At 44.1% G+C, this 27,241-nt stretch overlaps 1 protein-coding gene across 1 annotated transcript in view; it reads left to right on the top strand.

The window, feature by feature from the left end:
- Positions 1-26,933, top strand: part of LOC106001488 — a 68,461-nt gene extending 41,528 nt beyond the window's left edge. Inside the window, exons 7-29 of the mRNA XM_013036581.1 lie at positions 7,258-7,557; positions 8,007-8,588; positions 9,346-9,824; positions 18,107-18,278; positions 18,489-18,642; positions 19,196-19,279; positions 19,385-19,489; positions 19,611-19,691; positions 19,830-19,899; positions 20,055-20,143; positions 20,279-20,386; positions 20,559-20,668; positions 22,007-22,043; positions 22,455-22,523; positions 22,629-22,681; positions 22,845-22,952; positions 23,059-23,117; positions 23,226-23,341; positions 23,435-23,477; positions 24,078-24,153; positions 24,707-24,880; positions 26,422-26,482; positions 26,612-26,933. Coding sequence (XP_012892035.1) covers positions 7,258-7,557; positions 8,007-8,588; positions 9,346-9,824; positions 18,107-18,278; positions 18,489-18,642; positions 19,196-19,279; positions 19,385-19,489; positions 19,611-19,691; positions 19,830-19,899; positions 20,055-20,143; positions 20,279-20,386; positions 20,559-20,668; positions 22,007-22,043; positions 22,455-22,523; positions 22,629-22,681; positions 22,845-22,952; positions 23,059-23,117; positions 23,226-23,341; positions 23,435-23,477; positions 24,078-24,153; positions 24,707-24,880; positions 26,422-26,482; positions 26,612-26,656 — 3,175 coding nt within the window. The 3' untranslated portion in view covers positions 26,657-26,933. The remainder of the gene's footprint in view (positions 1-7,257; positions 7,558-8,006; positions 8,589-9,345; positions 9,825-18,106; positions 18,279-18,488; positions 18,643-19,195; positions 19,280-19,384; positions 19,490-19,610; positions 19,692-19,829; positions 19,900-20,054; positions 20,144-20,278; positions 20,387-20,558; positions 20,669-22,006; positions 22,044-22,454; positions 22,524-22,628; positions 22,682-22,844; positions 22,953-23,058; positions 23,118-23,225; positions 23,342-23,434; positions 23,478-24,077; positions 24,154-24,706; positions 24,881-26,421; positions 26,483-26,611) is intronic.
- Positions 26,934-27,241: the final 308 nt, after the last annotated feature.

The following is a 27,241-nucleotide window of genomic DNA, read 5'->3' as shown; positions in this document are numbered from 1 at the left end:
AAAGTCTGTGAGACTCTGATCTCCAGTAAACCACTAGAAAGCCAGGAGTGCACTGTGGCTCAAGAGGTAGAGTGCTGGCCTTGAGCTGAAGAGCACAGGGATAGTGCCCAGACCCAGAGTTCAAGCCCCATGACCTACCAAAAAAAAAGTCTGAATGTTTTTCCAATTTTTTATTGTTATTTTAGAGGTGATACACAGTGAGATCACCTTTAAACACATCTGTAAATAAGTGCATTTCCTCTTCAATGTTGGATGCAGCCAGTATGCTTCACTGTTGCACTTTAAAATCTGATTGTGTAAGCGTGCATGGTAGTTTTTATAGCATGTTCTCGGCACTGTGCTTCCTTCCACCCTTTCCCCACAAACAACCAGTGTCTTCAGTCATCATTCCTCATTTCTTTACTGCTCAGCTCCTGGAAAACACTAATTTACTTTCTTGCTCTATGGATTTACTACTCTGGGCATTTCATATCACTGAAATCATGAAGTATGTGGTCATTTATTATTAGCTTATTCACTTTGTGTTTCTTTATGATTCATTCACATAGGAGCAAGCATCAGTGCTTCATCTCTTGGTATCAAGTACTGGTACACTGTAAGGGTATACCAATTTCACATATCTGTGCATCATATGGAGATTTCTTTTAGGAATATAGCCAGAAGAGAAATTGATTGTATTTGGCCCTTTCATTATTGTGGAGTTAAAAGCTGTGATCGAAGTCATATTGTCTTTCTTTTTCATATAACTTGTGTCCCTACATTGTAATTTGCACTTCTGTTGAGATAGATTATTTTCCAATTTTATTGAGCTGATTCCTTAGTAATCTTAATTTCTCTTGATGGGTCAATCTACATTGTATCTAAAAAGGAAAACAATGAACTAGCACAATAGAAACAAAAATGGCAGGGGCTGGGAAGGTGGCTCAGTGGTAGAGCGTTTGCCTTGCATGCCTGAGGCCCTGACTCCTCAGCACCACATAAGCAAAAAGGAAAAAGCCGGAAGTGGTGCTGTGTCTCAAGTGGTAGAGCGCTAGCCTTGAGCTGAAGAGCTGAGGGACAGCGCCCAGGCCCAGAGTTCAGGCCCCATGACCAGACCCCCCCCAAAAAAATGGCATAGTGATGGTGTATGCAGGCTCTGGGCCCTACTAGTCAAAGGTCAGTTGTGAGTACTTAGGCTTGCTTTAGAAGCTTTCCTTCTTTACATATCTGGAACTGGTACTGACTCCATCAAACTTTATTGCTTGTGAGCTAAGCCGCTCTTTCTTGATCTAGAATCTGCTATTTGTGTAACAGGGGCAGCAAATTTCTTAGCCTACTGGTATTCTCTGAGTACACAGGAGAGTTGGGAGAGGAAACAGAATCTTGACAACTGCCCTAGAGAACGAACTACTCATATATCTGTCTATAACCTAACAGCCCATTACATTTATATAAAATGAGATCATGAGTAATTGTTGCAAGAAATTATACTTTTTTTCCTTGAAATTTTCTAGATTTTTCCTCTGAAAGTTCTGTCTGTGATCTTTTTGTGATCTTTTAATATGACCTTATTTTTTTGCACATTTAATTTCTGGTGCCATAATATGTTCAAATTTATCTTTGCTGATTTTTCCCTACAGATTTTTTACCTATATCTTTGTCAGACAGAAAGTTTTATTCTTTGTTTTCTTTGGCTCTGGGGATCCAGGGCCTTGTGAGTGCTAGGAAAGCACTATACCACTAAGCTATGTTCCCAGCTTAAAATTATCACTGGAAGGTATTCTCATTCCCTTACATGGAGGAAGACAATATCTTGGTGTCAGTTCTTCATATATATTTACTCATTTTTCTCATTACTAACAACTGTAGGCACAAAGTAGCTTTAGAATTACTAACCAATAAAACAAATAAAAACAGATTTTATTTATTTAATTAATTTATTTTTTGGGTCCGATTGTGGGGCCTGAACTCTGGGCCTAAGCACTGTCCCTCAGCTCTTCAGCTAAAGGCTAGTGCTCTACCACTTGATCCACAGTGCCACTTCCAGCTTTTTTCTTTTTGCTTATGTAGTGCTGAGGAATTGAACCCAGGGCATCATGCATGCAAAGCAAGCACTCTACCACTGAGCCACCTTCCCAGCCCAAAAACAGATTTTAAACTATGGTGTACAGTTCTTTTGTCTTTAGTCTTAGAGAATATGGTTAAAGCATTTTCCAAACTTGCTTAGCTTAAATACTAACTTAATTTATTATCATTCTTTTTTAACTTGGAACCACTCCCTTCTCCAATATCCTCCAGAGAGAATCAGTTCAAGGACCCACAGTGTAAATTTCTATTAAAAATCCATATGTGCCCAAGTTCTTTAAATGGTAAATTATTTTCACACATGTTCACAGATTCTCCTATAATGTATATTCTTGGCACCTACAGGTATATAGTTTTAAAGATACCACCATTGAGATAACTACAGATGTTCAGGAAGCATAGATTTCACTACTATATTGTAGATTCTTGTATTTTCCCTCAAATTTTACGTACTTTCTGCAGAAAACATCTAAAGTTTTTACTTTGTCACTTTAATTTGGCACACAGCATAACATTTTTGTCTTAGGAAGAATGCCATAACTTTTATCTTACTTTGGAGAAAACAAGTTTGGATTTTGGGAGATATATTAGAAGAAATTTGGACATGGCAAAATTCAAAGTTCACATAACAATTTAAACAAAACTGAAGATATTTTGCACTTGACAGAGATTCTCCACATCTGTTGAACTGTGCAGTGAGTGCTCAGGAATTTAAATTTTTTATTTTAGAAACTTGTATTGATTTTATCTTTATCTTTACCACATGTGGTCAAAACTATGTATTCTAAATCATTTGTAGATTTTCTTTTTCTTGCTGTAGTACTCTAATTGGGGCCTTTCACTTGTTAGACAGATGTTATACTACTTCAGCCCATGTCTACAGCCATATTAGATTTAGTTATTTTTAGATAGTGTCTTGTGTTCTTCATAGGCTATCTTTTTTTTAAAATGTTATTATTTTATTTTGTTTTGGTGGTGGTGGTCCTGGGGCCTGAACTCTGGGCCTAGGCACTGCCCCTCAGCTCTTCAGCTCAAGGCTAGCACTCTACCACTTGAGCCACAGAGCCAACTTCTGGCCTTTTCTGCTTATGTGGTGCTGAGGAATCAAACCCAAGGCCTCATGTATGCAAGGCAAGCACTCTACCACTGAGCCACCTTCCCAGCTCCTTCATAGGCTATCTCTAGACAATGATGTTCCTATCTCATTCAGTCAGTGTTACACACTGCACTACTAGTTTGTTGAGATGGAGTCTCAATAATATTTTGCAAAGGCCACAGTCTTCCCAATCCCTGCCTCCTATTAGCTGGGATTACATCTGTGAACCACCATGCCTGATATCTAGATCTTTTTCTAGTAAGTGATACAGTGTTAGTGCTATATAAATAGTTCTTACTCTCCATTGTTTAGGAAACAATGACAAATAAAAGCATTACATGTTCAATGCACAATTTTGGCATAGTATTTCCATAGGCAGTGGGTTGAACCCATGGGTGCAGGACCTACAAATACAGAAAACACCTTAAATTGTTTATTTAGATATTTGATACAGTATGTGACTCAGAGAATCAAAGTTGTGAATAAACATGCATTCAAAGAAATGTCACTCCTTTCTCATTCCTTTGATACTTTTTCTAGTTGTTCCTATTTCTTTCCCCTTCTTTCCTGTCCTTTACCTAAAGGGATAGTCAATCTCTTCATCTTGTGGCTTAATCTTTCCTATACTTACATTGCACAGATGAACATGTACAAGTTTTTAAATTGCTTTCTTACATACTTTACAGTATCCTAAGTTTCTCCTCATTTGTCCCTCATTTCATAGCCATTTATACATATATATGTATATATATATATATATATATAGAGAGAGAGAGAGAGAGAGAGAGAGAGAGAGAGAGAGAGCATAGAGCATTATCATGTATTTGTCTGAGTAAATGGTGTAAGGCATTTTTGAAATTGCATTGCAATTTAATTGAGCTTAAGGATTATTGACATCTTTTCCATGTAAACTTGTCAGGGAAGAAGATATCAAATTGGAGTAGCATTGGTTATAAGTATTTAAAATATACCAGAGGCTTTGTTAAGCCAGGTTTCAGGCGTGTCTACAACTGAACCTCTCGAGAAATTTGTTTGCACATACAGAAATGTATTCAGACTTTGTGAAGTGGCATGTACTGTAAATTCTGCAGTGGAATTCAGTATCCTTTTGTACTAATTGGTGAAAACATTCCTTCCTGCCTGAAAAGCAATCCCTTTCTTACAAGGAGGTTTGATCTTTCCTGCACATAAAAAATCACGGTTCTTGACAAATAAGGTACAGTTAGCTTCTCTTGAATGTTAATCAATTTTTTTTAAAACATTGCATATTTTGTTCTCTTTTCTATTTTTACTTTTGTGCCTGTCATGGGGCTTGAACTCGGAGCCTGACACTGTCTCTGACCTCTTTTGCTCATGGATAGTGCTCTGTTACTTCAGATACATCTCCACTTCCAGGTTTCTGGTGATTAATTTAAGATGAGTCTCATGGACTTTCCTGCCTGGGCTGGCTTTCAACCATGATGCTCAGTTCTCAACTTCCTGAGTAGCTAGGATTACAGGCATGGGCCTCCACTGCCTGGCTCTTTTTTTTTTGATGCAGGTATAATATTGTTTGCTCATTAACCACTTATGTATCATAAACAACAATGAAAATGCTAGCATGAATGAATATTTTCATTTTTCTTGGGCATATACAGAGGTGGGATTGCTACAAGAATGGGTATCTATGTTCAACTTTTTAAGAAACCACCAAACGTATAACCTCAGCTCTACTATTTTTTCATTTAAATTTTATTATAAAGGTGATGTACAGAGGGGTTACAATTACATAAGTCATGTAATAAGTGTATTTGTTTTTGAAAAGTGTTACTCCCTCATTTTCTCTCCTTTTCCCCTCTTGACTTCCTTCTCCCCAGGCTGTGAAGTTCATTTACAACATAGTGTCTAAGCCGGGCGCCGGTGGCTCACACCTGTAATCCTAACTACTCACTAGGCTGAGATCTGAGGATCGCAGTTCAAAGCCAGCCCGGGCAGGAAAGTCCGTGAGACTCATCTCCAATAAACCACTAGAAAACCGGAAGTGGCGCTGTGGCTCAAGTGGTAGAGCACTCACCTTGAGCTGAAGAGCGCAGGGACAGCACCGAAGCCCAAAGTTCAAGCCCCACGACCGACAAAAAAAAAACCAAAAAAAAACATAGTGTCTAGTGAGTATCACTGCTCAATTGGTTCACGCTATGTCCCACCATTTCTGTGATTACCCTTCCCCTCCCCAAATCAGAAAAACTTATGTACAAGACAGTACAGAAACAAAAACAGTGACACAGTGACAAAAAAGAATAAACCAAAAGAATAAAAAAGAAAAAAACAAATAACTACAAACAGTACAATAAAAACCCTCTTATTTCTATTTCTTGGAGTTCATTTAGATAAGCATCATTTTATACAGTCATATGCAAATAGAAATTGAGCCATTGTGATCCTCTCCTTAAGAATATCCTCCTTTATTCTCACTGTGTGAATGCTTAGAGTGCTGTTAAATTAATAATGTCCAAGTGTAATTATTTGTCTTTTGCCATCCATTGCTTTAACTTGTAGATTTATAGACATAGTATAGTTATTACATATGAGGGAAACCATGGAGCTTGTGTTTCTTTGGGTCTGGTTTCACTTAATATAATTTTTTCCAAGTATTTCCATTTCCTTATGAATGTGGCAATGCCATTCTTTCTGATGGAAGCATAGAATTCCGTTTATGTATATATACCACATTTTCTTGATCCATTCATCCACTGAGAGACATCTGGTTGATTTCACATCTTAGCTATGGTAAATAATGCTGCAATGAATGGGGTTGTGCTGATGGCTTTAGTGGGAGCTGGTTTTTGGTCATTTGGGTAAATGCCCAGAAATGGGATTGTGAAGGTCTATGATTAATCTTTTGAGGAGCCTCCATACTGCTTTCCAGAGTGGTTGGGACATGGCTAGCAAGATAAGTAGAAAGCCCACAGAATGGGGAAGATCTTTATTAACTATGCATCAGCCAAGAGCCTCATATCTAAAGTATACTTAAGAGCTCAAAAAATTAATTTCCCCAAAACAAATCCTCAAAGAAACAATAACTCCATTATTAAATGGGCTAAAGACTTAAAGAGAGATGTCTGCAGAGAAGAAATAAGAATGGCCAATAGACACATGAAGAAATGTTCAACATTTCTGGCCATAAAAGAAATGCAAATCCAAAAAACATTGAGATTCCATCTCACCTCAGTTAGAATGGCCATCATCAAGAAAACTAGTAACAGATGCTGGCAGAGATGTAGCCATAAGGAATGTAAACGTGTTCAACTAGCCCTACTGTTTTGATTTGCCATCTGCATGTATGTGACTCCACTTTCTCTGCAACAACCTTAGCTATTTTTCATTTTTATTATTTTCAAAATACAGACTTTTGAAATCAAGGCCTTGTATTTTTGACATAAGCACTCAATCATTTGAACCACATCCCAAACTTTTTTCCTTGGATTATTTTTCAGATCGGCTCATACATATTTTGCCCCAGAGTGACCTCAGACAGCTAATCTCCTACCTCTGCCTCCTTCATAGGTGAGATTATAATTTTGAACCAGTACTTCTGGCTTATTCTTTGTTTTAACTGGCCTTGAGCCTTCACCCTCCTCTGTACCTCCTAAGTAGCTTGAATCACAAGCATGAGCCACGATATCTGGCCCTACTCTCATTTTGGAAAAGGACTATCCATTTGCTACAAGGTGGTATCATAGGGTAGTTTTAATTTGTAACTCCTTAATGACTTGTAATGTTAGCATATTTTTATCTATTTGTTAGTAATTTCTGTATCTTCATTCCAGCAGTGTTTATTAATGTCATTTGCAACTTTAATTAAATGGATTTTCTCTTTTTATAGTGTGTTATTTTTGTTATGAATTTTAGATTTTTATCAAATAGGCAATACACAAGTATTTTACCACTTTTCCAGTTGATTTTACTCAATTCCCACACAGTTATGAGATAATTTCTAATTTATGCCTATAGAAATTGTTCTCTAGATACAGATGTATAGTTTGGCATGTATTTATTTATTTAACACTTTTCTGTGGCTGTCTTCTCCAGAATTCCAAATATTTCACTCCCTGATACAGGTGTATTAATATGGATCCAAAGAACCCAGGAACACTGCTTGACCTTGCTATACAGACTGTGGTGAAAAATGAGTCTGTGGCATTACGTGCTGTTGAGGAGATACCACAAGAACTTTTTATTCCACTGTTCAATGCTGCCTTCTCTGGTGGGCATACAAATGTAGTGAAGGCAGTAGTAAGTACTTGGCCCTTTCCTTGTCTCCATGTTGGGGCCTTGCACTTGCCAGAGCCATACTGTGACATCTTGGAAGCCATGCTTGATGGTCTTCAGTTCCTTCCTGTTCGCAACTCTTCTTCTCGGTAAGACTTCATATAATATACATTTGGAAAGTCAGCAGAATATTTTGCTAAGACCTTGTGCAGGAAAGGACTTACAAGTCTCCATAAATGATTGATAGATAATATAGAAGGTCTTTGTGAGACTATAGGTGCAACATTTGTGATCACCTTAAGGACATCAATGTCTTACAGATATTATGTAGACTTGTGGTGACTGAAGGTTCAACTGATGAATTTCTGTGATGTATATTATTAAATAGAAGAGAGATATGAGCACTAACATTTGGAAAGACAAAAATGAGAACAGAGGGTACAACAATTAACAGAGATTGGGTGAATTTTGTGGAAAGTTTTGTCAAGTGACACTTGGAGTAAACCCTGAGAATAAAGGGTTTTGTCCCTCCTTCTCATTATTGATTCTTCTGGTTTCCATTACCTCTCATACGTGTTACCTTTTCCTTTTCCTACAGTGTGCCTAAACTGAGGATTCTAGATTTAAGGCAGAATGCAGACTGCATGACCACATGTTCTGGAATTTCAAACAAATTTCCTTTCTGTTTTGAGGCTTGTGCTTACTCTAAGAAATCTATCGGGAAAAAACAAGGAGCCCATGATCAACTTGTAAACTTGGAGGCTCAACCATCCCGAATACCAATGGAAGTTTTAGTGGACCTATATATTGATGGTGCCTGGATGACAAGACATTTTCTTTCTGTTCTATATAATAAAGTTGAGCACAGTTTGGGGTCTCTGCACCTCTGCTGTAGATATTTGCAGGTTGATAAGATAATGGACTACAAAAAGGCCCAGAAGATTTTGGATATGGTGTGCATTGATCACTTAGGAGTGGATGAAGCTTCTCTGAGTGAAGTCTGCATGATTATACCTGGGATGGTCCACCTTACTAGCCTTAATCTATATAAAATTAAATTTAGATCTTATAAGAAAAAACCTTTCAAAATGTTTCTCTCCCATCTCAGCCGGATGGATGACCTCCAGGAGCTCTTCCTCTCTTACTTCTCCCTGAAAAACCATGTTCATAAAGTACTCAGGTGAGGGTTTGGAGTAGTAGCCTGGGCTACCCAAGCACTATGTTAACTGAGGAGTGAAAACATTCTTGCATATATCTGAATTACTTATAACATATATTTCCTTTGCCTCAGCACGGACACTTCTAGAAATCTGAAACTGCCAAGGCTAAGCCTTTCTCATAATGAGAAGCAAGACCCAATTAGAAAGATATATTAGACATATTCATTCAGTCAATCAATGCAGATACCATGGCAGACTCAAGAATATATTGGTTAAAAAAGTCCTTCTACAGTCTCTTAGAGTGTAAGAGAACATTTTCGGTTAGGGAAGTTTTTTTTTTTTTTCTTACAGCATGGATAGACATAGTCACAGAATGACTATACTAATACTGTCAGACTATGCCATTCATGGGTTTTCATGAAGGCTTAGAGCCAAATGGAGAAAATTCCATTTAAAGATTAGTCAAAGGGAATTTTCTGTAGCCTACTAAGCCTTACATCTCCATACAAAATGGACAGTGGTATAAATACTTTTTACTACAATGTTCATTACTCAGCAAATTAAGTAATACTGTTTACATTTAGATGAGTTTGAAGCAAATTTATGTGCAAAAAATTAACTCTTTATGGTGGAAAATCTATTTAGTCCACATTGTTAGCTGTCATTTCAATGTATCACCAAATGATTTATTACAGAGTTATAGGTAGTTAAAATCCATGAATTTATGTTGGAACAAATACTTATAATTTAAAAATAATTTTCTTTTTATCTCTACAGAGTACTGTCACCTGAGTTGGACTCATTGAATCTGAATTTTTGTGACCTGACTAACAAAGACTTGCTTTCCATGTCCCAGAAACTTCAAGATAGAAATATAAAGCTATTGAATCTCAGTCACAACCAGATGTCGTGGGAAAATTTCCAACCATTAAGGATTCTCCTGGAGAATCTATCTGGTAACCTGCAGCATCTAGAGATGAATAATTGTCTTATTACAGATGTAACTCTCTCTGGTATCATACCATCTCTAAGATCTTGTACCAGTCTCCGAGTTCTTACCTTGGCCTGTAATCCCATTACCATGGCTGTGCTTAGGAGCCTTTTGCAGAATTTAACACTACTGATGAAGCTGAAGTTTGTAATCTATCCAATTCCTATGCATTGCTATGATCAATGGCATTTTCGTGACAGTTTAGACGAAGTGAAACTGGCTGAAGTGAAGTCAGAAATAAGGTCAAGGCTCCGGGCAGCACAACGTACTGACATGAAGTGGAGCACTTCATATGAATAATTTTGAGAGTAAAAAAGCTCATTGAACAATGATATGTGGCCCATGAAACACTCATTATTCTTGCCTGAAGCCCACATTCACCATATATAAAAAACGATTTACTGTTCCAGAAAACTGGTGTTAGGAAAATTGGTGCTAGGAAAATTGGATGTAAAACTGTTGTCTGTAAAAGAAAATGGAGGGCTTTGAAAAATCCAGTGAAGCTTTTGTGTACTAGTCTTTACATCTGCCTTCTTGTTCCTGACCACAGTACTGAGAAAGTGATTTAGGCTGACCCACTCACGGCATACCTTGTCCTAGCCAACACTGACATACTCACTTCTGGGTAACTGACACTAGTCAACATGATTGAAATTTTTCCTGGATGTTTTGATAGAGTGGTGGCTATTGAAGACATCTTTTCCACTTTATTCTAAACTCTTAATATTAATCTTAAGATAATTGAGAGAACACATCTGCTGTTAAAACAGGGAAACTATGCCCATCTACCTGTGGATGTCTAAATCTGCATGCTGCCACATCCTTTCCTAGGTCAAAAGCAATGAGAATCAGACTTTACTTTGGTTAGTGTATAACAAAACCAATACATTTTATGTAGCACAATTACATGTCACATATTTTTCAAAGATGGAAGAACAAAAAGAATAAAAATTATCTCGGACTTTACTATGGTTACTGTTTAATAACACCAATACATTTTATGTACCACAATTACGGGTCACATAACTTTTCAAAGATGGAAGAACAAAAAGTATAAAAATTATCTCAGTCATAGCTTTTACATTTGCAGTGTGTTGAAGTGAAAATGCATTGAATTTCAAAGCCTTCTTAAAATGAGAAAAAAAATTAACAATTTATATTGCTTTCATATTAGCGTTGCATTATTCCTGGTATTTTGTGTTGACATTTCTTATTAAAGTTCACCTATTCTTTGAAACTTTTCTCTATGTCTACTTTTTCCAGTGGGGAGCTAATTCTGTAATGCCCACATAGGTTTGGCCCTCTTTGCTCTATGAATTCTATGTCTGATATATCAAAATCTATAGCAGAATACTTAGGAGGGGACATATGGAAGGAGGTTGGATTATTTCCTCCCCTGTCCTCTCCTCACTTTAGTGGCAGGGTGCTGACAGTAGGAGTACATCCAGACCACAAAACCAGAGCACTACACAAAAGGTTAATTAGGAACACTATTGGTTGTATTGACAACATGAAGTGCATGTTGGTAAATTCCTATTGTAAGAATTGTACCTCCTCCTTCTTGGATTTCAGCAAATTAGAAATCTAACTGTAGTTACTAGCTGTGTATGGGTTCCCTAACATAATTTTAAGGAGAGTATACCTAAAACATTGACTAATTTTTATACATGAATGGTCCTCTACTGCTGTATGCTAGAGCACAAACATAGATTGCATTTGTTGGCTTAGGTTTGCACACATTGATTCCTAAGTGCAGGAATTTTGTTTTCTGTGGGAAGCCTTCTTCCAGAGGAACCCTGTATAGTATATTTCATTTGGGAAGTGGTTCTGCCACACATCTACCCCCTACTAAGAATGAGCAAAGCCTCAGGTATTAGGACATTTTAGAAATAAAAAGTTTCACTGTCCCTAATCTTCAGTGTCCGGGACAAAAGCATAATTCCCACTTTACCAAGGAGACCAATCCAAATAAACAGCACCGTTATGATTTTACTTGAACTCGACAGAGAGCAGATGTAGACTGCAAAGGTTGGGTTTCTCCAGGGGCATCTGGAAGCACTACCCCTTGGCCCAACCAGATTTTCTTGAATTTCCTTTGGTCCTGGCATGAAATTAAGTCATCCTGTGTACTGCTTACTGTTTAGGCCCTCTGATTCCGTTTCTAAGATTATGGTATAATGGGAGACTTCTTCCCTGTTTTATGTATCAGCTTGCTAGGAATTAGAATTTTAAGAGCCCCTGAAATCCAAGGCTGTGTGATAGGGGAGGTCCATTGCAGGGGTGAAGGTCACTGAAGAGCCAGGCGATGTGGGCAGACTGTCAGGTCACATGAACAAGTGAGGTACTGGAGAATGCTCCCGTCAAAATCTGATCAGTGGGCTGGGAAGGTGGCTCAGTGGTAGAGCGCTTGCCTTGCATGCATGAGGCCCTTGGTTCGATTCCTCAGCACCACATAAGCAGAAGAAAAAAAAGCCGGAAGTGACGCCGTGGCTCAAGTGGTAAAGCACAAGCCTTGAGCTGAAGAGCTGAGGGACAGCACCCAGGCCAACAGTTCAGGCCCCGCGACCGGACCCCCGCCCCCCAAAAAAATCTGATCAGTGCCAGACAAGGGAGCATTGTTTATTCTGGGGTGTGTGGGTCATACGAAAGTGTCCATTCCATAGAAACTAACATCGGTGGGCATGTCAACTGATCCCAAAAGAAATATACTGTGAGTGCTCAATCCCTGAGCCCAAGTGGTCAGTCCCCTGTGGTTCTGTGGTGGCTGCTGTCAAGTGGTAGGTAGACCTGGCCTGGGGTCCCTAGAGCAAAGTAGGTGACGTAAGCCTACCCATGTCCCTTCCTGTGGCCATTATCACCTACCGATACGTGGGAGCATGAGGTTTGAAGATGTTGGGGCGACAGTGTGTTCGTACTCATGAGAACGATATAGTCCTTCATGTTATACACTTGGACCCACCCCATGCCCTGACCCCGCCCCACGCATCGACCCCGCCCCATGTATCCCCATCCCCACCCTCCTTTTCCGGTCCCTCCCCGGACCCCAACCCGGCCTGGCCTGAGAAGATGGTGAGCCAGTGGATGCCAGACACGCCCGCCTCACAGCTTATGTGGCTCCTGTGAACCCCAGGCATTCAGGGCCTTGCCATCCTGTGTGCAGCTCAGCCACGCCACAGTGTGGTTTCCAGGGTTACCATTGGCACCGTGCAGTTTCCGGGGTCACGTGTCAGGCTCTGGTCACGTGGCATCGTGACCTCCAACCCCACGTGGCTCGGAGGCGGGCTGAAGAGAAGCTCCCGGGAGCTCGCCTGTGTGTGTGCGCCCACATACTCTCGTGAGACCTCCTGAGGTAAAGACCCAGGGTCTTCCCTTTCCCTCCGGAGATCCCTTAGCTCTGTCTTTTGAAGTCTTTCGAACCGGGCCCGTGGTGGGCCAGCTTATGGTAGGAGGGGCGCCAGCTCTTAGAGGCCAAGGTTTCCTCAGACGGCAAAGAAGGCTTTAACGAGCAACGAACAAGTTGCCCTTCTGGAGCCCTTGGAGGCCAGGGTTTGGAAAGGGCTGGAAAGGACTGAACTTTGGGCCTGGGGCAGATGAATACGGGTTTCAGTGTGTTTGCGTGGGCCTGCGTATGTGCGCATATGCCCTCTGACCTGACTCTAGGCCGCAACGGCTCCCAGGGCTTCAATGGCGGGCTGGCCGGACCGGAGGGAGGGGAAGGTGGGGGAGAAGCGCCACCGGCGGCTGGAGGAAGGGCAGGAGTTTATGGACTAGACCCTCACTGGCCGCCTCTCCAGGGAGAGGCTCTAGAAGAGCCTTGGAGTAGAAAACTGCCCCTAACTGGTTCTGAGGGGTTTTGTGGGGGAGGGGAGGGGGAGGAGGGCGCCTCTGTTTTGAGGCTTGGACTGGGGCCTAGGCTTTGAATCCAAGCTTTTTCACCCAAGGCTTGCGCTCTATCGCTTTGAGCCACACCACTGTTCTGGTTTTGTGGTGGTTAGTTGGTGGCTCAAAGGGAGTGTTTTGTTTTGTTTTGTTTTGTTTTTGTTTTGATTTTTTAAGTTGGACGTGGGGCTTGAACTCAGCTTCTGGGCTTTGTCTTCAAGCATTTTCACTCAAGGCTGGCGCTCCACTACTTTGAGCCACAGTGCCACTCTTCTTCTTTTTTTTTTTTCTGTTGGTTAATTGGAGTTAAGAGTCTCAAGGACTTTTCTGCCTCTGCTGGGGTCAAACTGTGATCCTTAGATCTCAGCCTCCTAATTAGCTAAGATTACAGGCATGAGCCTCCAGCACCTGGCTGGCTGTAAGGTTTTTGTTTTTGTTTCTAATTAATTTACTTTGCTGTTACTATAAAGGTGATGTACAGGGGGATTAAGTTACACGACTTGGGTAATGAGTACATTGTGCTTCCTACACTGTTCCTTCACTCTCTCTCCTTGTCCCTTCCTCCCTCCTGTCTCTACCCACCCACAAGCTGTATAGTTCACATTCATCAGTGTCTAGTAAGCTCCACTGCTGCAGTTTTTCACCCTATTTCCCTCGAGTTCTCTACCCTTCCCCCCCCCCAACCTTCCCGAAGATACACACCTGAATTCACCATCTATAATGAAAACAGAATCATCAAAAACTAAAAAGGAAAGGAAGAAAAAGAGAGAGGGGGGGAGGAGAGATCTGTTTCCATGTCTTGGAATCCGTTTTGATATCTACATTATATAAATATGAAGAGGCACTTAAGCATTACACCTTTGTGTTCCCTAAGAGTATCTGCTTTTGGTCTCACTGTGCTCTGAGGTTTTGAAGGGCACTAGAGACATGGTAGGTGCCTTTTTCCTACAGATGATTCCAAATCTGATGTGTTTTATTTCGCTACTTGATTGCATCCTTATTTTCCTAGTTGTCTGACTTACATTCCCACTAGACATTCTCTCTTTGTACACTGGGGGAGGAGTGGATGGAGCAGGAGAGAGTGCCAAAGGAGGCAGAGAAACCTTTAATAAGTGATATTTTAAGGGAAACTGTCCAAATTAGCGGGGACAGTGGTAGTGGCAGTGCACACTAGTGTATACAACCTGAGTCAGGAGGATTGTGAGTTCCAGGGAATGTACGGCTAAACAAAGTGACCACGCTTCCAAGCAAACAAAAAACAAAATGCCTGGCAAAAGGGGATTCATACATGTAATCCTAGCTAATCCAGAGCAGTAGACAAAGAAATAAATCATAAAGTAAATAACAATGGACTTTGAACCCAAGTTTTCGAATTTCTTACAGTTAATTAGAATTTGTAGAATTTCATGGTACATTTCACTGTGGGATGACTATCCTTTTCTGTTTAAGGCCTCTGAAAGGAGTCCCTTCACAAAATATTGTTGAGTCATCACTGATTTTCTAATCATTCCTTCTTGGATTCCTTCCTAATGCCCCCCTCTCTCTTCTCTTCCTTGTGTAGAAAATTTTGGTACACATTCTCAGTGTTAAAAAAAAATCACATGCAATCATTGGTGATGGTTTTGGTATGTGGGGAGAGTGGTATTGAAGGAATAAATTTGAGAAAATAGCAAGGTGGTGTTCACATTTGTGGGGTTTTAAGTATTACTTGTCTGATGGCTAAAGGAAAGTTTTGCTTGTGGCACATTATATTAATGGTGTAGCTTAAATTATCTACTTTATTTCTCTCTCATTTCTGCAAGCTCGTTCTGCAGAAAACTAGGCTCAAGAAACAGCTACAAGAGAAATGTCTTCTAATCTAAGGAAGTATGGGGCAAAGAGGGATGAAGGTAAATAACTTTCCATACTTTGAGAATTTTTTTTCTGTGGTATGCTATGCTGAGAGGCAACAGGAATTTCTCAGGGAGAGAAAGTTTCTTCAGCTTCATAGGAATGGAGTATTTTTCCACAGAGCCTTTGAGGTAACTAATATTCTTCAGAACATGTTTGGTAAAAACGTGCACAGAGAAAATCTTTACCCTTTGAAGAACCTTTTGCTGTACTTCACTAAGAATGGTGGAGTTCATGAGTGCAACAATTATAATCTATTCTCACTAAGAAATCACTTACTGCTCTTAAGCCAGGTGCCAGAAAATTACAACTGTAGTTTTAGCCACTCAGGAGGCTGAGATCTGAGGATTGCAGTTCAAATCCAGCCTGGGCAGGAAAGTCTGTTAGGCCCATATTTCCCATTAACCACTAAAAGAAAAATGAAGTGGAGCTGTGGTTCAAGTGGTAGAGTGCTAGCCTTTAAGAAAAAAAAGCCACAGAAAATGGCCAGGCCCTGATCTAAAACTGTAGGAGTAGTGCATGCGTGCACGACCTATGCGCTCACACAGACTCACACGCAGACACACACACACACAAAAGCACATCTTTTTTTTATTATTTTTTGGGGGGGTCTGGTCGTGGGGCCTGAACTCTGGGCCTGGGCGCTGTCCCTCAGCTCTTCAGCTCAAGGCTAGCGCTCTACCACTTGAGCTACAGTGCCACTTCCAGTTTTCTGGCGGTTTATTGGAGATAAGAGTTTCATGGATTTTTCTGCCTGGGCTGGTTTTGAACCACAATGCTCAGATCTCAGTCTCCTGTGTAGCTAGGCTTACAGGCATGAGCCACTGGCGCCCCGCGATTCATTTCTTATTTTAGTTTTTGCCTGCCATAACAGGGATATTCTTGCCATGTGTTCAGAAGCACGATGATGTAGGCAGAATTCCAGAATGACAAAAGAAATGGCATAGGATCATATATGGTGTCATAGAGGAGATTCACTGTTGTCACTGTGCAGGAGGGACAGCTGCTAGTACATGGTGGAACCTGAAGGTGAATGATACTAGGCTGTCTCATGAGAGGCTCTTGGTATTGCCTTTTTTTCAGGCAGCACAACCAGGAGCCAGAGATTTGACTGAGATGCAGGCATTCAGTCAGTGCATGGGAGCTTATGAGTTATTTTCTCTTTGTTGCCTCTTCCCCATCCACATCCCTCCCTAACTCTCCCCTCTGTGCACAGTTTCCCCCTTCCCTCTTCTCTCCTCTTTCTCAGTCTCTTTCATCTTTCATCCTTGTCCTCTTCCTGCTCCTCCCCTGACTGCTTCTCTACCTCTCTTTACTCCTGTTCCTCTTTCTCCTCCTCCTTTTCCTTCTTTTTGGCTTTTCCTTCTTTTTGTACTGGAGTTTGAACTTATAGCCTCTTGTTGCTGGGCAGATGCTCTACCAGTAGCACTACACTACTCCCAGTTTACTCTGTGGCTTTTCATCATATGCCCACTGTCCTGTGTGATTTTAAGCAGAGGCCTTGCCTGAGACAGCAGCTTTTAGGCAGTTCACTTTTACACTTGCCCCTCAGTGCTGGTATTTGTGAAGCCATGTTGGCTCTTCACAATGACTCTGACTCTATCCTGGCTTCATAAATGGACCTTGTTAGACTATACATAATGACTTGATGTTTCCCTGTAGTCTATCAACTTTGAGGAAAATGCATTCGTTTCCTGGCATAATCCAAATGCTCCTAGTAATGTTCTTTGTGGGCAGCACTTCTGAGCCTCATTATTGACTTCATTGCACTTAAGACATGTTCTTTAGCTTCAAAGACAGTCTTAGAGTATTTTCACAGTGAAATGACAAGATGTCACTTGTCCTTCCCTCCCTCCTTCCATCCCTCCTTCCCTCCCTCCCTCCCTCCCTCCCTCCCTCCCTCCCTCCATCCCTTCCTTCCTTCCTTCAGTCGTTTCTAGCTTGCTTGATTCCTTCTTTTGTCTTTCTTCAAAACAAAAATCAGGGCTGGGAAGGTGGCTCAGTGGTAGAGCGCTGGCCTTGCATGCATGAGGCTCTGGGTTCGATTCCTCAGCACCATATAAGCAAAGAAAAAAAAAGAAAAAAGCTGGAAGTGGCACTGTGGCTCAAGTGGTAGAGCACTTGCCTTGCATGCATGAGGACCTGGGCTCAATTCCTCAGCACCACATACGCAGAAAAAAAAAGCCCGAAGTTGCGCTGTGGCTCAAGTGGTAGAGCGTTAGCCTTGAGCTGAAGAGCTGAGGGACAGCGCCCAGGCCTAGAGTTCAGGCCCCATGTCCGGACCCTCCCCCCTCCCAAAAAAATCACTCTTCCTGCTGTGTTCAAAATATCAGGTGAAGGAGCAATGTAAAGGCTTTGGAGCTCAATTCTCAGGTCTCAGTCTGCTGAATTGCTACATTTATAAGGCATGAGCCACCAGTGCCCAGCTCAGATTGGCAGTTTTGCTTGTCCTGCCATGGTGTCAGTCCATGATGTGGTACCTGGTCAGCAGAGTATGGCGATATCTGTATGTCAGTCCTAGGGCTTGAAATCAGAACCAGGGTGCTGTCCCTGAGATGTTTGCTCAAGGCTAGTGCTCTACCACTCGAGCTATAGCTACATTTCCAGCCTTTTGGTGGTTAATTGGAGATAAGAGTCTCACAGCCATTACAGCCTGGGCTGGCTTCAAACCATGTTCCTCAGATGTCAGCCTCCTGTGTAGCTAGGATTGCAGCCACGTGCCACTGGTGCCTGGCTATGGATGTATCTTTAAACTTGTGCTGTTGTTCCCAACTTCAGGGTACAGAAACAGTAGCCAGTTTTCTGGAGGGAGAAGTGGGAGTGCTTCCAATGGTAATTTTAGGAGGAGGAATGGTCATCATACTGGGTATGCTTCTCCAGCTTCCAACTTGCAAAATGATGACGGAAATGTGGACATGTTTCAGAGCCCTAATGACCCACAAAGCAGACGGTAAGGCAGCCTGGTTTGCATGTAGCAGCCCCGGGGACTTTGCAACTTTCGCTCTCTGGGGTCTTCCTTTACTGAGAAATGGAGGAATGGTGGGGGTAGGATTCTGGTAGAACAGAATCCCATTGGCATTCCTTGTATCACAGTGTAGCAAGTGAGCATCAGGAGGATTTCCTGGCATTTACAAACATCTTCCTTTTCTCCCTTTCCCAGCCCGCCTTATGCCAACCAACAGAACAGGTGGAGAAGCAATTGGCATAATGGAGACCAATTGGACAACGCTGCAGGGATGGATAGACAACATGGAGAGGGAGCGATGCAACAGGACATGGTAAAAGGAGCAATGCAGGACTGGTTCATGGTCAAGGTGCGTGTCTTGGCATGGTGTTTATTGGGTAGAATGTTCTGACAATGAAGAGAAGGAGAATTGCATTGAATACCAAGTCATGGTTATTGGGAGAAAAAAATAGTGGCACAAAAACAAAGGAACCAGCCAGGCACCAAGGTCTCCAGCCTGTAATCTTAGTTATTCAGGAGGCTAATACCTGAGGATCAGGGTTTGAAGCCATACAGGCAGGAAAGTCTGTGAGACTTATGTCTTAATTAACCCCCCAAAAAGGTGAAAGTGGAGCAGTGGCTCAAATGGTAGAACGCTAGCCCTGAGCAGAGAAATTTCAGGGATAGGGCCCAGGCCTTGAGGTCAAGCTCCAGCACCAACACAAACACATACACACACACACACACACACACACACAAACACACACACACACAAACACACACACACACACACACCTATTCGTAGTCCTTTAAAGTGAGCTATGTTGGGTAAGAACACTCTGCCTGGGTGTGTTCTCCATCTTGACTCCATGTTGTCCCCTTTGCATCTCTTCTTTCTGGCTGCTCCTTCCTTTTACCCTTAGATCCCCTGTGGGAGAAGATATGACAAGACATGGCTAATGAATTCAATCCAGAGCTACTGCAGTGTGCCCTTTACCCCAGTCGATGTAAGAGAGGATGGTGAAGACATCTGGGTGGTGGTCACGGGATGGGGACAGGCCAGGGCCAGGCACGGGTCCTTGGCCTCTGACAACATTGCTTCTGCTTTTTAGTTCCACTATGACAGAAGTTGGGCCCAGTTTTTTGTCGAGGGTGCCAGTGTTGCCGAGGCACTGAGGGAGATCTGCTACAAGATCCGTGGTGAGAAGAGTCAAAAGGTGTGTGCTGTGGGCATTGGTGGTACCTGGGCCTAGGGGAGTGAGGATAGATGGGCTAAGGGCTGGTGGGCATCTTTGGGTGTAGAGGTCTTGATGCTGAACCCACCTCTCCTTCACACAGGTATCTCTCTTTGTCTGTCCTTCTTTTGTACCCTACTCAGTGAGGTACAAGTTTACGGACGAACAAATAGAGCAGATAAAGGTAATTAATGCAGACAAAAGGCACAGTGTGTGTCAGGTCCCAGCCCCACCTCTCTCTCCTTCCCCCGACTCTCTGATCATCATGACTCCCTGTCATCATGACACTCAGAGCCTAGGGAGCCTCTCTCTGTCTCTATAGCTGACCATGAAGAAACGATACGATATCGAAGAGCAAGCTCTGGACCTCCAGAAGCTCCGCTTTGACCCAGGTACAGCTGATAAGAGTAGTGCTAAGGTACATGAGGGGCAGAGTGATCTGCTTCAGAGGAAGATGTAGGGATGGTAACTGGGGGAGGGTTCTGTGCTGGTGCTGTTCTGTCTGGGCCCCTCTCAACACTCTGATTCCCTTCTCCACTTCTTAAAGATTTGATGGACCATGATATCGACTTCGTCCTGAATCGAAGACACTGCCTGACCATCGCCGTGCAGATCATTCAAAACAGTTTCCCTGAGGTGAGGCCCTGGGCCCAGGGATGCTGTTCGTTGGAGTCAGTCATGGACTTGGACTTGGAAGGGATGAGGTGCAGGGCAGGTGTGTGTCCCAGGCTCTACATGGCAATCATTGCCCTAACTCTCCCTCCCCTAAAGCTGTCGTACTTGAACTTGAGCAACAACAAACTCTATCGGCTGGATGCCCTATGTGACATTGTAGACAGTGGCCCCGAGATCAGGATTCTGGACCTTTCCCGAAACCAGGTGAGATGGAGAGCCAGATGACATTTGGGTTGAGAGTGGGTGCTGACATGCATTGGGTGGGGGCAAGAAACAGGCAAAGGAACCTGTGGGTGAGGGTGGGGGCTGTGAGTGCAGGGCCCCAGGAGTGTCTTTCCCTGAGACTGCTTACCTGCCCCCTCCTTGTCTCCCTCAGCTGAGGTCAGTCTTAGAGCTGAACAAGGTAAAAGGGCTGAAGCTGGATGAGCTGTGGCTAGACGGGAACCCACTGTGCAGGACCTTCCAAGACCAATCTGCTTATCAAAGGTCGGTAATAGCTGGTAATGCCAGTCCCCCTTCCTGGGGACCTTTGCCCCCCTGTGAGCCTGAGCTGCAGTGCTTCCTACCTCTGGGCAATGGGGCCTCTGCCAGTCCAGCTTTGCATTTGCATGCCTCACCCAAATGAGGCTGGCCTTCCTACCCTATCCTGACAGGTCCCCTGCCTGTCCCAGACAAACATGGAGGCTGTCCTGCCCCAGGCTGGGGACGGAAGCCCTCAGCCACAAAGATGGCTGCCATTGTGAAATCTTCTTCTGGGCCATCGCTGGGAACTCTGCCTTCCTTGGGGAGAAACCCGGGCTCCCTAGATCAAGGATCCAGAAGTGGGCAAGCAGGCGGCTTCTGAAGCAGGAGTAGAAGGCAGAGGGCAGAGGAGCTTGAGAATGGAAGGGTGGGCCTCTCAGGAGCACTGCCTACCCGCCCCCTCACTCCATGTCATGTCACATCATTCTACCTGCTCCTGAAGATCCTGGGTATCCCAAGACAAGTGTGGTTTGTGGGCGGGGCACAGATGCATCAGAGGCACGGGTATGCAGAGACCTGTGTATGGGAGCGAGACAATGTCCACAGAGAGGGGCCCACATGCCCTCTAACCCATGGTGTGCTGGGGCCTGACCCTTCATGCCTAAATCTTTTGAAGAACAACTTCTGACTCCAAAGAAGCTTTGGTTCCTATCCCCGGCTCAATGTGTGCTTCAGCACCAGAGTTGGAGGGAGGGAGGGATGCTCCTTTTCCCTTTCCCTTTGACCTTCCCCTTTCCCTTCCCCTTTTCCTTTCCCTTTGGCCTCTCCCTTCCCCTTCCCCTTTTCCTTTCCCTTTGCTTTTTCTTGCTTTCTCCTTTGTCACCAGTCTCCTGTGTACCCCACACCCACTCTATCGCCTCATGTCTCCTCACTACGTTTTCTTCTTTTCTGTGGATATCATCTGCTTTACCCACCCTTCCCTCCTTCCCTCACCTCTTCAGCCCTGCTTCATTCACCTGGCCTGGCTAGGCCATGCCCTGCTGAATACGGGACACCCAGCGATGAGGCAGAACAGAGCCCTGGGTCCTCACTGCATTCCCTGCTCCCTATGGAGCCTTCTGTGGGGACTCAGAGAAAAGGAAGGAGAGGAGAGGACAGGAAACAGGGTGGAAGTAGAGGCCCTGGAGCCTGGGCTCCCATTTGTGCTTCCTGTGGCCCCGGATAAGAGCTATGTAGGTGAGAACATCCAGCTGGAAGGAGCAGGAGGAGAGCAAGAAGGAGAGCCAGTGGGAAAAAGGACAGAACGACTTCAAACTGTCGCTCCAATTTGGGTTTTGTTTTCTGTTTTTTGTTTTTGGACAGGGCCATCCACAATTACTTCCCCCAGTTGTTATGGCTGGTAAGTACTTACCTTCATCATGGTTTCCTGTTCCCCAGGAACATAACCCCCACACCTGCCCCCAAACCTTTTGCTTTTTTGTCTAGGTTACATGTTTCCACCACTCCACCATCCATTTTGGATGATGTGCCCTCCCAAAAAAGACATGAATATTGTCCCTGGTGGAAAAAAGGTTTCCATGAGTGCTTTCACACAGGCACATGTTGCACACGCAGGTTGCATGTAACAAACTCGGTAGAAAGTTCCAGGACACCCACAATTGAGCTGCCCACTGGAATCTCACCTGTGCAGTTTCCACAGCCGTCTCATGCCCAAACTCTGGTCACTGTTCCCCCTTGGGCCTCTTCACCTCCCTGTGCACCCACTATCACCCCCTAGCATGCGCTGTAGATCTTCTCTTCCCTTCCTCAGGATGGCCAGCAATTCAACCCACCCGTTGCCCCTGGCACTGATGCTCGCTGGTTGATGAACCCCAGCAGGGTGAGGAAGAGGACCAAGAGATGTTGAGGATGCTTGTCCTCTGGCCGGGAGTGGGGAGGTGGTGGCTTTATCAAGCTACATCGTTTAAATCACTTTTTGTTCCAGCAAGAGGATGCAGATGAGGATCTAAAGGAGAGAGTTTTACAGTTCCTGAAGAAGTGAGTGCCCCGAGGACCAGGAAGAAGAAGGCTTGGCCAAGGACCTGGGGCACCTTGGCACAGGCCTGATCATAGGAAGTGTTGGGTCTCATTTGGGTTTCAGATCACAGCAAATGCCTGTCCCTGTTGCCCCCACCTCATCCCCACCCTCCTCCTCCGGCAGGTATTACTCTGTCTATGACAGTGGAGATCGTCAGAATCTCCTCGGTGCTTACCATGATGAGGCCTGCTTCTCTGTGTCTGTCCCTGCCAGTGCCGGCAACCCAGGACCGTGAGTATCACAGCTCTGACTCTGGTTGCAGCCACGTGGCACCCCTAGCTTCTGGGACACTGCACTGACTGGACCACCACCTCTTGTTCCTCCTTTTATCTCGTAGGAGCTGCTTGAGCCTGTACTTCAAGCACAGCAGGAATCTGAACACTCTTAAGGACCCCTGTAATTGTGTGATGGGGAAGACTGGGCAGGGAAAGGGAGTGAGAAGGGGACAGTCTCAGGGCCCAAGGGCCAAGGTACGGCAGCCCAATGATCACTGCTTCTCTACAGATATGCAGCAGAAGCTGCTGAAACACAGGAAACAAGACATTGTGGACTCCCTCTGTTTGTTGCCCAAAACCCAGCATGATCTCAGTTCATTTATAATAGACATGTGTTTCCAGACGGTGAGCACCTGCTTCCTCTCAGCCAGTTCCAGAGAGCTGGAGTTGGTTGGAAGTTAAGCAGGATCCTGAGCTCCTGTGTTAATTCCCTTTCAGGAAAAGATGATCTGCTTCTCTGTCAATGGACTCTTCAGGGAAGGTGAGTGTCTATAGTATTCCTTCTCCAGATCCCCTTCTGCTCCCTCCCCTGAGTGGGCATCTCCCCACCCATGGCCCTGCCAGCTTCCCAGATTCTGTGCCTTTCCATTCCATTCCATTCTTGCCCCTCCATTCCCCTGCCCCTGCCCCTGCCCATACCCTAAAACCATTTAGGTCTGACCTAGGTCCATGCGTGTCTGCCCTGTCACTTAGGCATTAGGGACACGGGCTCTGTGCATTGAGGGCTCTCACTCCAGTCCCTTCTTCTGTGTCCTTGGACTCAGTTCAGTTACTCAACCTCTCCGTTTCCCCAAGTGCAAAATGGGGCTAATTAAACACATCTCTCTGGCAGATGGGAATGAGGAACCGAGTGAATATTGGAAGTGTTTATTTCACTGGTCCTGGTCCCACCACCAGTAGCAGACGATTCCTAATTTTGCCTTCCAATTCCCACCATGTCCTGCTGAATCCAAGTTATAGCAATTTTCCAGACCTGTTCCCCCACCCCACCCCCCACCTTCAGTGTAAGACTTCAGCTGGGGAATACTGTGTGAATATGTCGAGAATGTGCAGCTCTAAGGGAGGGGTATTACTGTCCTAGAAGCAGGGGGAAATTCACAGGACTCTATCCGTGCCTTCACTCGGACCTTCATTGCTATCCCTGGCAGCGGAACAAAGTAAGTGTCCTAACATGCTGTGCTGTGTTGTGGGTGGGAACATCCATCCCAGCCCCGGGTCAGAGGAGTGGGATTGTAGTGGCACCATCCACGGGGTATTCTATGATGGAGAGTCAAGAGGTACATCCAAGGATCAGTCTAGGCCAATGGTCAAGAGAAGGGGCGCTCTGAAGTTTGGAATACAAACTAGTTCTCTTCCCGATCCCCAGTATTCACTAACTGTCACTCTGGCCAAATTACTTGACTTCTTCGTGACTCAGTTCTTCCACTACGAATGGGAGCAAGAGTATCCAGGGCCTTTGGGCCGCTGTGTAGGATACATGCATTGGGATTACATCTGCAGACCCTATGAACCTGACAATCTCTCCCAGGGTGGGCTCTGTGGATACCAAACAGCCAAGGAGTCTTGATATCATGTGAAATAGGGAGAGGGAATGAATCTGTTTCTTGCGTGGCAGTGGTTACAAAGGATTCTGTTTGAAGCAGTGGGGTGGGAGGTGGGTCGGGCTGCCCTCTGCCTATCTGGTGGTTTCAGGAACTCTTTTTCCTCCAGTCTGTGCATCATGAATGACCAGCTGTTTGTGAGGGATACCACCTCTGAGGAGGTCTCAGGCAGCATCGCGTCCCTCGTGGGTCCCAGCCCGAGGCCCACCCTCTCTCAAGTGCAATGTGAAATGGTGCAGACATTCTCCATCCAGTCTGGGATGAAACTCGATTGGTCTGAGAAGTGAGTGTCGGGGATACATCTGGATGGAGGAAGAGGCAGTTGAGACAGCAGGAACATGAATAATGGGGACTCATGGGAGATTTAGGAAAGTGTCTGGGTGGATATGTTTTATCTTTTTAAGGGCAGGCATGAGAAAATGATGTTACTTTGGTGCAGTTTTGTACCTACATACGTTAAGTCTTCTTGAAATAATGTAGTACTCAAATAACATTGCCTTCTCTGTGGATAATCCAAAGACTCTATCACAACAAACCACTAGAACTAATAAGCAAATTCAGCAAAGTTGTAGAATAAGAGAACATTGTACAAAAATCATTTCTGATTCTGTGTACTTGGAATGAGCAGTCCAACAGTGAATTAAAGAAAACAAGTCAGGTTACAGAAGCATCAGGAAGAGTAAAACACTTAAGGACAAATATAACAAAAGAAGCCAATCTTATCATCTGAAACCTGCAAAATTGTGGCTGAAAATTTTTGAAGATCCAAGTGAATGGGGGAAAAATTACGTTCACCACGTGAGCCTTGAAGACTTTGTGCTGAGTGAACAAAGCCAGTCATGAATGGCCAAATATTGAATGATTACATTTATACAAAATTTCAAGAAATAGATAATTCCATAGAGACTGAAGGCAGATTCAAATTTTCCAGAGTCTTAGAGAAGTGTGAGGACACTAGCCAAGTAATCTCTTAATGCTTGGCCAGGTTTTGGTTTTGAGGCGATAAAGCTGTCTGGCAACAAGATAGGTGGGATGACTACACAATATTGTGAATATCCTAGAAAACCACAGAATAGGTCTTATATCTCAATTGATGAATAGTTGGGATTTTTTAGAAAAAAATCTTTACACTCCCATTTGTACCATTATTTCCTTGAGCACCTTTTGAAAACTGGTGTGTTAAATTAAGCCCCTTCGCTCATTTGAACATGTCTCCTCTTTGGCTTTAAATTCTTCATTTTTATTTTTATTTTTTACTCCTGGCAGTACTGGGGTTTGAACACAGGACCTCACACTTGCTAGGCAGGTGTTCTGAGGCCATGCCTCCTATCACTTGGTGGCCATCCCTCCAGCCTCTTTTTGCCTTGATTTTTGAGGTTAAGTCTCACTTTATGCCCAGGCCATTCTGGCCACTCCTATTTGTACTTCACTGTGTTGCTGGAGATGACAGGTATGTGCTGCTGTACCCAGCCACCAGTGTCTCTGCCATAGCTGGGATAATGGGTGAGCCACCACCATGCTGGGCCACTGGTTGAGATGGAGTCTCACCAACATTTATGCCCAGGCTTGCCTTGAGCCACAGTCCCACAGTCCCACAATCTCCACTTCCTAAGTAGATAAGATGACTGGCTTGAACCACTGTGCTGAGCTCTGCTGACCGTGAATGTCAGTGATGGACACTTTGGTTTCCAGTGATCTTCATCATTACAGTGGTGCTCACTCTGGCCATGAGTTCCAGCAATGGGTAGCACTGGCTTAAGTGGCAGCGTTTTGTGTTTGGTGTGTCCGTCCTGTGCTAGTAATCCTGTGCCTCTCCCTCCACAGGTGCCTTATGGACAATGCATGGGACTACAACAGAGCTGCTCAGATCTTCATTAAGTTCCAGGTGAGGCCTGGCAGTTAAGTGGGCAAAAAAGATGGATGTCTCTGGCCTTCAGGAAGGTGGTGGCTAGGTGGCATGGGGATGGAATTCAGGACATCTGGCTCCTCTGACATCCCAATTCCTTTCTTCCAGAACGAGGGCAAGATCCCACAGGAGGCCTTCAAACCAAAGCCCTAAAAGGAGGCCTTGGATGTCATCTTCCTCTTCATTCACATAGTGGGCTCTCTCTCCCTCTCCCTCCCTCCCTCTCCCTCTCTCCCTTTCTCTCCCTCTTCTCTCCCTCCTTCCCTCCCTCCTTCCCTCCTCCCCCCCCTCTCTCTCAACTGTGACTGGAGTTGGGGGCCTTTTTGACCATGAAGCTAAAGTTACCTTACAGGCCAGCTGACATAACTTCCCCAAGGGCCAACCGTTGTCCTCCCTATTTTCCTTATTGAAGTTGGCTGTTTGTTCTGACAATAAAGAGTGGCATTGCATGTTGAAGGTTGTATGTTCTGGATTGCTCTCCTCCTGCCCTAGCCATGAGCCAGTGTGGCCAAGACTGAAAGGCCCTGCAACACCATCCCATCCCCATCATGCCTAGATGTCCTGAAGCAGATCCATGAAGCTTGCCTCCTGGGAACTTTGTGAATACAAGCTCATGAGAAAAGACACAGTTGTCCAGTGATTGGCCTTTGGCACTCTTGTGGCTCTGTCAGATGTTTTTCCTAGAGGCCTGCAGAAGAAGGTGTGTCACTGGGCACCATGGGGTCTCTTCACAAAGGA

This window comes from Dipodomys ordii, unplaced genomic scaffold, assembly GCF_000151885.1.
Source record: "Dipodomys ordii isolate 6190 unplaced genomic scaffold, Dord_2.0 Scaffold303, whole genome shotgun sequence".
NCBI classification, from domain to species: domain Eukaryota; kingdom Metazoa; phylum Chordata; class Mammalia; order Rodentia; family Heteromyidae; genus Dipodomys; species Dipodomys ordii.
Note: the sequence above shows the minus strand (reverse complement) of the source record. Positions and strands in the feature narration are given on the sequence as shown.